Source organism: Leptonychotes weddellii, chromosome 7, assembly GCF_054177405.1.
Source record: "Leptonychotes weddellii isolate Sample4059 chromosome 7, ASM5417740v2, whole genome shotgun sequence".
Taxonomy (NCBI): Eukaryota; Metazoa; Chordata; class Mammalia; order Carnivora; family Phocidae; genus Leptonychotes; species Leptonychotes weddellii.
In genome coordinates this window covers 29,774,853-29,791,314 of record NC_138375.1, presented here as the reverse complement: position 1 = coordinate 29,791,314, position 16,462 = coordinate 29,774,853, and the positions used below count along the sequence as shown (strand labels likewise).

The following is a 16,462-nucleotide window of genomic DNA, read 5'->3' as shown; positions in this document are numbered from 1 at the left end:
CTTTTTTAAAAAAGAAATTAAAGATACCATAAATTTAACATATGCAGAGAAGAACTCTTGAGTCATTACCCTTGCCTCCCTAAAACTAAGCATCTTACAATATTTTCTATTTCAGTTAAGGCACCAAAGTCCATTGTCTAATGCAAGCCAGAAACCTAAGAATCATACTTTGCAGCTCTCACAGCTTACCCACAATATGCAATTTCATCCATTTAACCTGCTAAATATGTCACAGACTTATCTACTTCTCTCCATTTCCAACTCAACATTTTGGTCCAAATTACCATCCTCTCTCACCTGAACTACTATAATCATCTCATAGATTGTCTACCCGTAGCCTTCTTGGCCACCGTGCCTCTTCAGCAAATCCATTCTCCACACAGAAGCCAGAATTAATTTCTTTTTCAGAATCCAGACCTGATTTTGTCCTATGACCCCCTGTTTAAAACCCACTGAAGACTTTTCATTGTTTATAAAATAAAGGCAAAAATCTTTCAAAAGTGCTGTAAGCCCCCACACAGCCTGACACACACTCACCTCTCTTGGCCTCATCTTGTTCCATGCTCTTGTTTTTCTGCACTTAAACCACAAGGGCCTTCTTGCAGTTCCAGGAAAATCACATGCTGCCTCTCTTTTGAACTTCCACGCCTGATGGTTCCTCTGCTGCAAACATTTTCCCAGTCCTAGCCTTCCTCACGTCAGTTTTCTTGATTATATGCTTTCTCTCTAATAGCACGAATAACATGAGCAATTCTATTTGTATGCGTGTGTTTGATTAATGTCACTCTGCCCTCACAAAACTCTAAGCTCTGTGAGCATAGAATCTGGGTGAAATTTTACTCAATCCACTATTTCCAGAACCTAACACAGTGCTGAGAGTATCTTAGTCGCCCAGTAAATATTTGAAGAACAAATGAACAGAAATTTCACCAATTCCATTCTCTTCAGTTCTCCGAACTTAACAGCAATTTTAGGTTGGAAAATGACAGCTCATGAGAGCTAGAAAGGACTTTTCAGTTGGAATATTTCATGACAGCATATTTGGAAAAGGCAAAATGAATGCCTGGACTGCAGGTGATAAGTGAGAACTTTTCACCACTGCCTTTCCTCCTAAGTCCAAACTTGCCACTTGGAATACATGCTGTGCACTCTTCTTTACCCCTTTTCTTTTGTTTCAGATGTTTTGACAAAATTAAAGGGCCATTGTCAACCAGGACAAAAACAGTTGGGATCTGAATGCATTTGCATGTCTCCAGAAGAAGACTGTAGGTGAGAGATACTCTATGGACTGTATTTGGAAAATGGGAAAACCAGTCTAGTGTAACCAGCTTGATAGAGGAGCTGAGCTTCTTGAAGCACAAACACGAAACATATTAATTTTTCACATAACTAATACCCCCTGTGCTGTGTTGATTTCTTCCCCACAGGGTAGCAAGCTTTCTTAATTATCTCTCAGCCCCATTCCCTAAGTTTGCATGGCATTTGTTTATTAAGAAACTTTCAGTTTTGTTCATGAAGACTTATTCCTGTCCATAATGGGTTTCAGACTCAATTATCTCAAAGCCTTCCTCTTCCCCCTACACACAGGGCAAGGTTATGACTCCAAAAGCTTAGAATAGAGACAGTAGTATGAGCACAGACTTCACACATATACACACCCCTTTGTCAGTTTATTTTTTCATGCTGGGGTAGAGAGAATGAAGAATGAAAATGATACATCCCCCTCTGACTGCCATGACTAGACAGCTACCTCCTTTTTGTTGTTATAACTGCCTTATATTTTTTTAAATAATCTCTACACCCAATGTGGGGATCAAACTCACAACCCCGAGATCAAGAGTCAGTTCTTCTGACTGAGCCAGCCAGGCGCCCCTAACTGCATTTTCTTTATGTGAACAAACTGAGGACAGTCAAGAGTGCTTCTTAATTTAAGGGCTACTTGCAATTGAATTTAATTCAAAACAGTGTTAGCTGAAGATAAAATTTTGTTTCTCTATCTCACAAAATAAATGCAGAGGTAGGCAATCTAGGGCTGGTATGGCGACTCTCTCATTGCAGGTAGGACTGAGGCTCATTCCTGCTCTTGTTCTACCGTCCTTAAAGTTATTTCATGGTCCGAGATCGCTCTGCAGGAGCAGGAAGGGAGAAGATCAACAATGGACATTTTCCCTCTTTTTAAGGCAAATTCTTGTAAGACCCTTCACTCACTTCCATCTCATTAACCTTTGCTTATCCATAAGGCCACATGTACTTTCAAGGGAGGCTATGAAGTGCAGTTCTTTGGCTGGATGCATAGGCCCTATGAATAAAGTTAGAGTCCTATGACTGAGGAGGAGAAAGACTGAACATTGGGATAGGAAGACAACAGACTGTGCCCAGTTACCCTTCACTTTTAACACTAAGTAGCTCTCATGTTCCTCCGTGCTCCAGGTGAACAAACACTTATAGGGACTTCTTACTTATTTAGGAAAATTCTAGGGTATTTTTCTGTATAATTCCACAAATATAATTCAGCACAAAGGTGGTCCTCTCTACACCCCTCAGTCTTCACCAGAAGTGGTCCTCCATGAAACTTCTTGCTGCTGGAGTCTCCTCATCCAGGCCTTCTGGGGAATATGTGCAACACTCATAGTGCCCATTTAACGCAGAGGGAACCTTTATCTTTGCAATACCAAATTGTGAGAATGCAGACTGTCCTCTGGAACTGAGTTTCAGCTCTTCCCTACCTCTCTAGCCTCTTTCTGTAGTCCTCAGTTCTCCTTCACACAGCATTGAAGGTGTTTGTGAGAAGCAACTGGCCCTACAGCTTAAGTTCTCTGCACATAGAGAGAGGCCTTTACTTCCTGGAGATAAATTTACACACTGATGCCCTGATTGTGAACTCTAAAACTGACATCTGAGAAGAAACTCAAATTTAGAATAATCAAGGACCTTTCATCCTCTCAGCAAAAGAAGGACTGTGGCCACTGGTTACCTCTTGGGAGCAGGACCCATCATCTACTTAGGGAGATTAAGCAAGTTACCCAGGGAATGACATAAAAGCTCATGCACTCAATCACAGTACATTTGCAAAGCTATGTAATGATATAAGACTCTAGTGTTGCGATTACTGAGTATTACAGAGTTCTGAGGCAGTACAGACTACATGGACCAGTTTGACCAGGGGTTAGCTTCAAAGTGTAGCCAGGAATTGAACTGGACACACATAGGCAGAGAAGAAAGACAATGCAAAGATGATTGAGTAGAGCATGGGATGCCAGCAAAGGAGAAGTAATCTTATAATTTTCAAAAATTATCAATACAATTGTCAGGTGATAGAGATTAGGAAGGAAAGGGAAATAATTCTAGAAAGGAAAGTTAATTGGAGTCAAATTGTGGAGGATCTTGATTACCAGAATTTTAGAATTCAGACTTTGATTCAAAGACAATTGGGAAAAACCAAGATTAAGATGAAATTTTAGAAACATGAACTGCAGAGCATGTAAAATGAGATGAAGAACTGAAAGAAAAGAAGCTGGGGGCAGGGGGGAGCGGGGGAAGAAAACTGGGTGGTAAGTTTACATATTATATTGACTGCCTGCCATCTCTTTTTTTCTAGTCTTCATATATAAATATTTGCTTTCCTCTCTTGGGCAGCCATTATTCAGAAGATCTCTGTGTGTTTGATACAGACACCAGCCATTACTTTACTTCATCTGCTTGTAAGTTTTTGGCAGAGAAATGTTTAAATAATCAGCAACTCCATTTTCTACATATTGGCTCCTGCCAAGATGGTCCACAGCTAGAATGGGGTCTTGAGAGGAGAAAACTTTCATCCAATAGCACAAAGAAAGAATCCTGTGGCTATGATACCTGCTACGACTGGGAAAAATGTTCAGGTAAGCTCCAGTGGTGACCACGTACTAGAAATGCTCACACATAACCTTCATCGCAGCTAGTTCATCTTACTTGCATTTATACTCTTTCTAAAAACGAAATAAAACAAAAACCTTAATCAAAAATAATTCCTTTACATCGTAAAAAATTTTATAAAGTTATTTAAATAGAAAGGAAAAAACATAACCCACCCACTGTTAGAAATAACTACTTTCATAATTTTAGGGTGAATCTTCCTAATTATTTTTCAATGCATATACAATCAGTACTAGCCTTAGACTCCAGTAGAAAATCACCTGTCCCAGTCTCATACTTCAGGCACCATTCCCCACCCCCAGCTTTGGAGGGCCTTCATCAGAATTGTCTAAGTTTTCCTCTGGCATTTGGGACTGGCTAGGACAATGTAGCTAGAGTGCCCTGAGCCTAAACTGAATTCCTCATGGATACTAATTGCCAGAAGCATCTTATTCAAAATTTTTTAAGTCCTCTTGCAGTGCCTGGGACTAGCCAAGGCTGGCAGTGTTAATCAGGTAGGATACTCTGAGCCCAGACTGGGGTTTCTCATGGGCTCAGGCACTGTTTCTCCCTTGTGGAACATTCTCTGACCTTATACTCCTTCTCTTTCACCATGCATGGGGTCAACAAACTGTTCCAAAGAGCTCCGGGTCTCATGCCTGTAGAGTCATCCATGGCTCAGAGCCAGACCCTCATTCCCAGAAAGCAGCCTGGTGAGCCACCAGCCAGCAGGGTATTCTTTGCCAAGATTGCTTGAGATTGGACTGCTAGTATGGTGCTGACACTCTAATTCAGAGTGACTGTACTTGTTTATATAGAGAGGTATCTCATTAAAAAAAAAAAATTCCCAGGGTCTTATATATCTCAGGGGTGGCGCTGATTATATTACAATTTTTTTTAAAAAAAGTATCATCCTTTACATCTTATTTTACATATTGCTGTTTTCACTTAATATATCATGAAACTATTTTCATGTCATTATATATTACTCTGCTACATAATTTTCAATGTCTGCCAAAGCCTATTGGACATTCTGTAATTTATTTCACTAATCGTCTGTTAAGTGTTTAGATTTTTCCCAATATTTTGCTATTACAAACAGTGCTGTAATAGACAAATCTATCACACATAAATCTTTAATCTAAGATTATTTCCTTAGGATATACCTTAGAAAATGAAATTTCCAGGTAAATATTATTTCCAAATATAAAGTCTTTGTTGGTACTGTGTATCAACTTGCTTTCCAGAAATGTTCTTACCATATTTCCTATCTACAATGTATAATTAAGACTGCCTTCCATACTTTCACCAATGCTTGGAGTAATTACTCCTTTATTTCTCTGTCAATTTGATACTCAGGAAGTGGCATTACATTTCTATTTTCTGTAAGTTGCCCAATTCTGATCAGTATCAAATCATCTTATAGCAAAACTCTACTACTCATTTTTCGTTGCCGGACCAACACCATTACTCAACTGACATGTCTCTTAGAAATAATATTTGTGGGGGGGCGCCTGGGTGGCTCAGTTGGTTAAGCGACTGCCTTCGGCTCAGGTCATGATCCTGGAGTCCCGGGATCGAGTCCCGCATCGGGCTCCCTGCTCAGCGGGGAGTCTGCTTCTCCCTCTGACCCTCCCCCCTCTCATGCTCTCTCTATCTCATTCTCTCTCTCAAATAAATAAATAAATAAAATCTTTAAAAAAAAAAAGAAATATTTGTGGTAGAAAAGAGCTGAAAGTATTATGGAATATCATTTTGTATTTAAAATATAAACTTTTTCTTTGAAAATTGTAGTGTAGGAACATTATTGTCAAAAATGCACACAGAAGATAAAAGGAAACAGGATAAAATGGTCCCTGTCTGTGCTATAATAGGTAGATCAGGTATTTGGGGATGTATTTAGTGTTAGTTTCCATCCTTCCATATTTATCATGGAGAAAAGGTCTTCATGGAACCTTCTATAGCAAAGAGTTGTTTTCGCTATTTTTCCACAAGTTATTCTTTTCAGATCTGTCTGAGTAGCAAATAATTTCTAGCTTACAATTTCATCAAAATCTGCCTTTACTATTAGCTCTTTGCTGTACATATATCTAAATCCTACAGTCTCCAGGAGTCTAAGTTTGTCTTAAAAAAGAACACTGAAAAGTTTGAATATTTAATCAATATTGCTCAAGTTAGCAGAATGTCTTGGGGTAGTCAAACTAATATGTGAACATTTTGTAATAAGAGATTTAAGTCATTTAAAAGATTCTTTGATCCTGCACACAATCAGAATACTGAAAGCATTTTTCCCCCTAAAGGTATGGTCTGCCTGGGCCAGTCTTCTCTAATTGGTGAGCAAAAGTCAATGTCACAGAGAAGTCTGTTCAGTAGCACTATAGAAGAGCATCAGTGTACAAATCACAGCATTTATGAAGAAAGAGAAAGCTAAAAATGAATTTTGTACCCAACCCACTCATGGCAAGTTGGGATATTATTAATTTTGAGCTGAATTGAAGGTCACCTTGGTTAAACTGTGTTCTTGATTACATTGTGTACTTTGCTACTCTTTTCCTTCTCTATCTAAAATGAAATAAGAGAAAGTTTAAAATGGAACTTCAAAATAACATTAAGTTCACTTTTCAAAAATTAGAACACAAATGGCTTCTTAAGGAGCCTATTTTTATGGACACTGAATGCTTTGCCTAAATTTCAAAAATATCCACCGTCAACTAATAGAAGGGGGAAATTTATTCAGCACACGTCCATTTAGTATCCAAGATGTGGAAGTCACTGTACAAGGTATGATGAGGACTCTGAAGATAAAGGAGATTTGTACCTTCAAATTGTTCATAGTAACTGAAGGAGTAACTTTTCATGATAATTGCACGAATAACTTTAATACAAGCCAGTATGTAATAAGAACTGTGAGAGAGATAAAAATCTTCTGGCCTGGAAGGGTTTCATAAGGATGGTAGCATAAGAATTGAGTGCTGAAGGATGCATTAGTAGAGGTGGTGGGAAGGGCCTTTTGGTGCTGGTAGTCTAAAAATAATCTTGCTAAGAGCATTTAAGCCATAACCATCCTAAAAGAATGGTGACCATGGCCTTTCCAAAAGCCCAGGGAGTGGACATCCTCTCCAGAGGTGGAACAATCTTGTGTCCTTCACTAAACCCTGTTGTTTACAACAATGAGCAAGACCTTCCACAACTAGCATCTTCTCTAGCTGTTGACAGAGGGCTTACAAGGGAATGCATGCTCTTTCATGAAATGTTTTCTACCAAAGACAGGAAGTCTACATGCCTATGAGTATCTCCCCACTTCTTTTCCCTATTTTCTCCCATTGGTTGAGACACATGGGAAAGAACTGATATCTGCCTAAAGAAGCTACTTCTTAATGACATCATTGCTGATTCTCAGTCTGACTCAGATATTTTGGCAACAAGAATTATCCCAGATCTATCAATACATTTCTTTTTGAATACTTACACCTATATCCCAAATTCAGAATTGAAATCAAGTGATGAGGTGCGTGGGTGGCTCAGTTGGTTAAGCAACTGCCTTTGGCTCAGGTCATGATCCTGGAGTCCCAGGATCAAGTCCCACATCGGGCTCCCTCCTCAACGGGGAGTCTGCTTTTCCCTCTGACCCTCCCTCCTCTCATGCTTTCTCTCTCTTTCATTCTCTCTCTCTCTCAAATAAATAAATAAAATCTTTAAAAAAAATCAATTGATGAAGCTGAATTAATTGAGCACCTCTTTAAGAGGTAAATGGGACATAGAGATGAATGAGCTCTCAAACAAACCACTTATAACTGTCTTGAGAGAAAGACATATATGAAAAGCTAACTAACAAGAAAGTATAAAAACGTCAGATATAGTACTAACAAATTTACACTATTAAAGTTTAATTAAAACTTTAGTTAAAGTTTAGTTGGTATGGGGATAAGTTCCTATGAAATGCTTCATGGAGGACGTAAGACCTATAGAAACTGGACATGTGGGGGAAAGTAGGAGGGAGCACATCAGCGTAGCAAAAGAAGGGGATAGCATGGGCAAGAGGACAAAAACTAGAACATCCTTGAGGTCTTGTTTGGGAAGCAGAGAGGGACTTACTCTACCTGGAATGGAGAAAGCAGACAAAGCAGACAAAGACCACATTGCAAAGGGATTTTGAGGTCAAACTGTAGAGGACCTTGACCTTTGATTAAAATATGTATGTGTATAAATGAGCCCATATCCCTTTACTCAAAATTTATTTAATATTCTTGGCTTTGGTAAGTTTATCTCAAGTAATCATTTTAAAATGATTTCATGAATGCAAGATTTATATGAATTATGAAGTGACTGGGTGGTTTTGAAACCAGGCCTCATAAAAGAATCACCCACCCAGAAATATTCTAGAAAGAAATCAGTAACTGTGGTGTAGAGTTATGTTAAAGAATTAAGGCCTACGAGTCATTTATGATCTAAAACCTGCCTCTACCACTTACTAATTGTGGAACCATGAGCCAATCACTAAAGCTCACTAATAAGCGCATGTGTAGAATGAGCATGATAACATAGAGTTTGTATGTTTGTTGTGAGGATTAAATGAAATAAAGCACGTAAAGCACTTGGCTTATTATGTGGCTTCATAGCATCTTCTCAACAGAAGGTAACTAAATGTTCTTGGGTGGTGCCAATGAGAAATAACAGCAAGGACAGACAGAAGACATTGCAGAAATGGATTGACGGGACGTAGTGACTGATTGGATGCGGGCAGTGAGTAAGAGGGAGGTGTCAGAGACAGCCCAGCTGCTGAATCTTACTGGCTTACCAGTGCATTCTAGTATCTTCCATCCAGATGACTCCATTCGACCACAGTTGGATCTTTTGGGTCATTGCCTTTTTTCCAGCTTTCTAATACATTGCCACCAAAGTGCCTGCTGCTCTGGGGACAAACTAGGTAAAATCAAACCCCGAGGTACTGTGGTGAGTCACACTGCCTCCCTCTCGTTTCAGCCTCTGTTTCCAAATGTGTCTGCCTGTTGCCTCCCCAGTGCTCCAAGGGTAGAAGCCAACTCTACTGCGTCAAAATGGGATCGAGTGAGAAAACAGCGAGCATCTGTGAAGTAGGAGCTATACGATGTGCCAACAGGAAAGTGGAAATACTGTATCCTGGCAGGTGTTCAGCCTAAAACAATTACTGATAAACAGATTTACTGTCCAAAAATAATTCCTACAAAAGGGCATCCTCCTATAAACAGCAGACTGGTGTGCCCAGAGGTTAGACATGAATTCTTTTGTGTTACTTTCATATAATTATTCACCCTGCCTCTCCTGCCTTAGCCTTTCCTATCCAGTTCCAACCCATGAGGTTCTGAAGTGTACACCCAGGTAACAACTCTTTCATATCAATCCAGTAAATTCTTCTGTTCACATTGCTCTAAAATGATGGGGCTTCTGAGGACCTTATGAAGCCTATAATATTAAGCATTCTCACAAATAGAATTAAGAACAAAAACCATAACTGTCTTCAATTAATCAATAAACAGAAACCTACAACAACTTGTAAAACACATTCTTGAAACCCATCCTTTCTTCATGCACTCATTCAACAGATAATTCTGAATGTCTACAATGTGCCAAGTACTGTTTAAGATGCTGGGGAATTAGCAGTGAATAAAAAGACAAAATCCTTTGCCTTCATGAAGCCCACATTCACATGGAGGAAGACATTCAAAAAATAAAATAAGCATATAAAATATATAGTATGTTTGATGATGATAATTGCTATGGAGAAAATAAGGCAAGAAGAGGTGAGTCCTGTCATCTTATGCCAGGAAACCCTTCATAGTAATAAACATCACAGCAAGGATGATTGGAAACAAGTGGAAATTGCTTCCCTTAAGGCAGTTACTAAACTTCTGGAGTTCCATACTCTTAGGAAAGAAGATTCTCCTTGCCTCAGCTAAAGCGCATCCCAAAGCTTTTGAGCTGAAGTATGTGATGGATGGAAAATAAAATCATCAGAAAATTGTGAAGGAATAATTTTTAAATTAAATTATGTCTTCTGTGTTAGGCCATACCAAGTAGACACTCATTTCTTAGAGAGGCTAGGATGCCATTTTATTGGTGAAGAGGAGCATCTCTGGAACAGCAGTTCTCAATACTGATGTACATCAGACTCACCTGGAGTGCTTGCTAATTAATACACATGCCTGCAAGCTGCCCCCAGTTTCTGGTTCAGTAGGTCTGGGGCGGGGCCTGAGATTTTCTAACAACTTTCCAGGTAGTACTGATCATCAGGAGTGTCACATTTTGAAAAGAGTTTAGAAGTGGAGTCATCCAACAGCTCATTCTGTTTGATTCACTAACTGATCTCAAAACCTTAGCCAGCCAATCTCCAAGCCTGTGAGTGGAAGGAGATTTCCTTCCTCTAAAACTCAATGGAATCCCACCTAGTGGAAGGGGGCCGTGATGCACAGCCACTTGCCGCGCCCTCATCAGGTGTGGACACATTAAATGTCACTCCTTCTCCATCTCATTCGTCATAACATGTTAGCAAAATCTAAAACATCTTGCAATATCAAAGGAGAAGTAAGAGGAAGGAAAAAAACCTAGGAACAGAAACATTTTCCTGGTGTAACAGCAATTGAGTGGGAATTTTTATTTTCCCAGGAGTCAGTAAGCCATCTTTTCCGGTCATGCCATCCCCTCCCATCTCACAAAAGTGGTGCCGTCTTGTCAGCATCATGCCCGCAGCACTCCCAAGACAAAGAGTGAGGGCAAAGAGGCACGGCCCCTTCCACTAGGTGGGAATCCCATTGAGTTTTAGAGGAAGGAAATCTCCTTCCACTCACAGGCTTGGAGATTGGCTGGTTAAGGTTTTGAGATCAGTTAGTAATTCAAATCTGAGAGCAAAGAGGCATTCAGTACTCCCATGTCCTCAACTGAATCAAGAATCTTTCCTCAGGACTGAGTTGGAGCTTCTCTCCCCAGATCTCACACCTGCCCCACATCTTTCTGGGGGGCCAGGGGAAGAGGGAGGGAGGCCATGGGAACCCACAGCCAAGTGTTCAGTGTTCATAGAGAGAGTCCTATTCTCTGCCTAAGTCCTTTCCCTCCCCTCAGGAGAAGGAGGAGGATGCAGAAAGTATCCACCAAAGCCAGGCAACTGAAGCCCCGGGAGAATCTTCTGTAGGGTGTGGGGCACCAGCAACAAGTATACGGGTACTGCCCCCGGCTGGCTGGTGGGATGCTTGTGCAGTCTTCGAGCTGACGCCTGTGAGCAGGTTGCAGGAGGAGTCTCTAGGAGGTGTGCATCCTGATGAGGGTGGGGGTGGAGGGTTCTCCCTTCCTGAGCATGAGACCACTTCCTGCCTAGAGGGTGCTGAAGGCAGGGTGTTGTTGATAGAGGCCCTCACCATTTTCACAGAGGGCATGACTAGGTTTCTCCATCGGAGTCCCAAGACATAGAGATTAGAGGATGTTGGTGGTTCTCGTGGATCCTCAGGAAGGACACAGAGAAGAGGAAAGACAGTCACTCTGAGGCCATTCTGCATCTTGGACACGATTCTGTGGAAAGCACCAAAAGGAGACATGGTAGACTCTAGCTCATGGGAAGTTCTGGGGACCTGAGCAGGTAGGAGTAAAGCAAAACACCAAACGAAGGAAACATAGAGGTCGCCTTAACACAGAAAGAATGAGTCAAAGGTGACACCCCATCATTGACTGTTATAGCAAACAACCCTTGCCATTTATCCTAGTCCACTTCCTTGCTTCCAGCACCAGAGACCCAGCCCCAGCAAATGGAGGGCATGTCCCAGAATGAGACCTGCCTCTCCCCATCACCTCTAGGAGGGGTTGGAAAGGTGCCAGAGCAACCCGCCTGCCTTCCCCACCCCAAGCCCTCTGATGCGTGAGCCTGGCTGACTGGAGACAGGGAAGGAGGCGAGATGTCAATTGGATAGGAGATTGGAGACTTAAACTGGACTAACTTTTAAAAAGAGAAACTGACCAGAAATCTATGTGATCTTTCCCAGATTTAATTAAGGCAAGAGAAAAAGAAAAATGGAATTTGGCAGAGCAAAGTGAAAGCTAGGAGTATTAGTCTGCTAGGGCTGCCGTAACAAAGTACCACGAACTGGGTGACTTAAAACAAGAGAAATAAGTTGTCTCACAGTTCCAGAGGCCAGAAATCTGAAATCACTGTGTCAGTAGGGCCATGTTCCCTCTGAAACCCAGAGGAGAGAATTCTTCCTTGCCTCTTCTGGCTGTTGGTGTTTGCCAGAAATCCTTGGTGTTCCTTGGCTTGAAGGCACATCACTCCAATTCCTGCCTCCATCAGGACAAGGCTGTCTTCATTGTCTTCCTTCTGTGCATTTCCATCTGCCCAAATTTGTATTGTCTTCTGAGGACAGCAATCATGCTGGGTGAAGCCCACTCTAACAAACTCATCTTCATTGGATTACATCTGCAAAGACCATATTTCTCTAAATATGGTCACATTCGCAGCTACCAGAGGCTCGGATTTCTACATATCTTTTTTTTTTTGCAGATACAATTCAACCCATAGCACCGTGACTGGGGTGGAATGTTTCCTGTTTACACCCCACAATATAATCAAAGGTTTGTACCAGCTTGATTAAAATCAGTCATGTTTGCTTTGAAGTATGTTACTTTTACTTGTAACAATCTTCCCTTTAATGATGATTAGTTGATCTTTTTACCACTTTAGTTACCTTTGTTTCAAAGGATTTTTTGAGTGCACTAAAGTTTGCATTAGGCTAATTTGCATACCATTTACCAGTTGAATTTTTCACACTCTGATATTAATATTAATATAGCAATTTAGTACAATGTTAAGAGCTGGAGATTAAATTGTCATCATGAAGCAGAGAGCAAAACTGAAGCATATTAAATACCTGGAATTTGGACCTAGAATGTCCAACACTGTCCTAGGAGATTAAATAAATTCCTGATCAAAGGTAAAAGCTTATCCTCTTAGACTATTGGAGATGAATACTAAGCATTCATGCTTGTAGCTTCCATAACTGGAAACCTAACTGGGTCCTTTTTTTTATATATTTGGATTTTAATTTTTGTTGATTCTGCAAGAAATTGACAAAATAAATAAAACCCCAGTTTAAAGAACTTTATAAATTCACATGCTATATCTCTCAGATGTCCTGGAAGCAGAATTCTAAGACTGTGATTTTAAAACTCCAGTCCTCTGGTGGGGTGACATTCAAGCTTAACTAAAGATTTCCCCTTTTGACAGTCTTCAGTAAAGTTCACTAAATTTGAGAATATGTTACTGTTTTTCCTCTTTTTTACAAAAGCCTCCCGCAATGGACATTCCTTTAGTTTTAAAGACTGGGCTCTTCTGTTCTTTCCAGAAGAGCATCCACAAGCTAGACCTAATCCACAGCCCTTTCTAAATTCTAATTCTGAGTCACAAGTATCTGATGGATCATGATGTCTCTGGTTGGTGTTGGGCACCAAATATCCTGAAGCTTGATTAATTGGATTCTAAATGGCTGGCTGTCTCTAAGGTCACCTTCATTCTTTTGGAATACATTGCATATGGAATCAATGAGGCATCAAGCTTCTAACCAAACAAATGGCCTGCAAAATTATAGTTGTATCCATGTCATTTTATAAAAGTGAGACAGGCCACTGTTACCCTATTTGTCTTCTTGACAGGTTATAGAGCACAGCTTCAGTTCCCCGTGTCGAATGTCAGTTAGCACAGGTATGTGTCACCAATCAAGGGACTCCAACGGACAGATGGCCGTGCTCACAAAGATTTATATAGAAAGATGTTCATAACAACATTATTTATAATAGCAAAAAATGACAGCACCTAAATGTCTAATAATAAATTATGGTCCCTCCATAGGATGGAACAGCCTGAGACCACAGACAAGTATCTTTTGAAAAAGATCTTAAAGGACATACTGGAAAGTGACAAACAGGGCTACAATACTACATATGATTCCAGCTATATAAATTGTGTGTGTATAAATGTCTTTAAAAACAATGATTGGGAAAACAAACCTCTAGAATATGGAGTTATTTTTATTTTCTTATTTATATTTTTCTGCATTTTCTAGATCTTCTACAACCAGCATGTATTTTCTTTTATAATTGGGCATGAAAGTCTTTCTAAAAATTTTCTCTTCTACTTAGGTGAAAAGATAGTTAATTCTGTTTGTATAGACATACTGGTGGCAAACCGGCTTTGGAGTTTGAGCCAGCGCCACACGTCTGGACTTGCCCATAGGAGGCGGGTGTTGGCTTTCAACTAGACATGTGAGCCTCACACGCATTCATTCATTCATTCGTTCATTCACTCACAAACATTTTCTACTCCTGAGACTTAGGTCAGCAATCATGCAGAGATTCTTGGAGGTACTTACGGTAGACTGGGAAGATTTTAAAGGTGGACTTACACCAGTATTATACAAAATAGAAAGCAATGAGTTAGTACTAAAAAGTTACAGGTACAGATAACATCTTCATGGAATTAAAAAAAACTGGAAAGTTAATAAAATAAAGTCAGGCCTAATTTTTCAAAGTCTGATAACAGTTGGAGACACCGAGTAGCCACTTGAACTTGGACAAACCTCTGAGACTCAGTATCTTCATGTGAAAATAGGGACAATAACAGACAACTCACTGTAGTTTACACACACACACACACACACACACACACATAAAACAACTATTAAAGAGTCCAGAATGAAATGTGTGTTTAACTACTTGGGTGATATTATTATTATTATTATTAAACACCAATGGAAAAGAGTGGCTGAACTTCACCCTTTATTTCTTATCATGTGAGTCATTTCTTCTGTTGCCAATCTTGCCATGAAGCCTGATTTACAAAGGAGCCACTGGCTTCCTTAGAGTGCTCAGAAAAGAGAAATGGCTGGAGTATTCAGACTCCATATCTGACTAAGCTCATGATAGGTGCTTGTTCACTGTGCTCATGCAGGCGTGACTATGATAATCAACATCAGTGATAAAGGTTTTGGTTCTCTTTAGAATGAATCACACTTCATGCCAAATAAATGGAGATGGCCTGGTGTTTGTAGTTGAAAACCCAACAATCTACGATATCAAAGCATTGTGAACAGAAGACCCAGGAATAGAATGTGAAGAGGAAATTAGACTGGGTAGCTAGAAGTAGACTCCACGGATTACTCACTTGATCCACCCTCCTAGTATGCAGTGACATAGTAGAGATTTGGAAAACCTAAAAATGTTATCCTTAACATGAGGGTAAAGCCCCAAGACCAGAATTTGTTGTCTTTCATGAAGCTGTATTGGTAACAAGGCCAGGATATAGAGTACCACCCTAACTGAAGCATTTCCATTTTGTTTATAACTGAAAACTAATTGTTGCCTTGGGGAGTGTCTTCCCTTCTTGTGAAAGGCAGTGATACACACTGGTACATCTTTGCAGTTTTCAGAATTACTGCTCGCCACTGTTGCAGGCTCTCCATCTCCCTAGGGACATGGTAGGATCATGCTACCTGATCCCCATGGGTCGGGGGGCTATATAATTGGTGCCATGTGTAGCTTCTGGACAAAACATGTAATTGCTGTCATTCCCCCCCGAGAGCTCCCCTTTCCCTGTAGCACATTTGAAATGGTGGCTGCTCCATCAGCCTGAGTGCTTGAGTCATTAACATGAGCAGCGTCTTCTATACTTCATCAAACTTCTGTGGGTATGTGGCATGAGCAAAATATAAACTTACCTGAGATTGGAGAGTGAGGGGTGTTTGTTACTTCATTACCTAGCTTGCCTGTCTGATATTAACTGTAACAAATGACATGAGGACATTAGAAGCTGATCTCTTTCACCCCCTAAATTGCATTCCAGAACATTCAGTTTTCTATGTGCCATAGAAGGCAAATAGAAATCACTATGGTAATTAGTAGTAAATAGCTGGGCAAGTAGGGATTACTATGGCTTTGAACATAGCCTCTTATTACTATTTTGCTTGGGGAAAAATACAGAAACAAACTAAAATTAGGAAAGGGGAGTGATGATATTTAGTTCTTAAATACATTCTTAATTGCATCCATCATTTTATAGAGAAATTGATTAGGAGAAAAAGTTACAAAGAAAATCCATTCTTCCATAGAGAGTTTACCTGCTAGGACTAAAAAGAAATATAAATGCAAAAATGGTGAATACTCTTATAAGAAACTCCTTACTATATTTGGGGAAATTTTTTAGAATCTTCGAAATGGTAATTAGTTTTTTGAAACATTTGCTATTTTAAAGAGCTATTCAAAGTTAATTAAATCTGCTTTATATTTCTTGATTACCAAATCATTCCTATTATATTTCACACCAATTGCTTATCAAAACTGCATGCTAAATAACCTCGAGCATTTACTAATGATGCAGATACACAAAAATGGATCCTTCATTCCAATTTCCAATGCTTGGACATATCTTAAAATCTAACTAGTATAGGGCGCCTGGGTGGCTCAGTCGTTAAGCGTCTGCCTTCAGCTCAGGTCATGATCCCAGGGTCCTGGGATCGAGTCCCACATCGGGCTCCCTGCTCTGCGGGGAGCCTGCTTCTCC

The 16,462-nt window shown here is 40.1% G+C and overlaps 1 protein-coding gene across 2 annotated transcripts in view; it reads left to right on the top strand.

Moving 5' to 3' along the window:
* C6 (complement C6) overlaps positions 1-9,431 on the top strand; it is a 61,212-nt gene extending 51,781 nt beyond the window's left edge. For both annotated transcript variants that reach the window (XM_081826064.1, XM_081826063.1), the window contains exons 17-19: positions 1,179-1,269; positions 3,637-3,878; positions 8,875-9,431. In XM_081826064.1, the coding sequence (XP_081682190.1) occupies positions 1,179-1,269; positions 3,637-3,878; positions 8,875-9,050 (509 nt within the window). In that variant the 3' untranslated portion in view covers positions 9,051-9,431. The remainder of the gene's footprint in view (positions 1-1,178; positions 1,270-3,636; positions 3,879-8,874) is intronic.
* Positions 9,432-16,462: the final 7,031 nt, after the last annotated feature.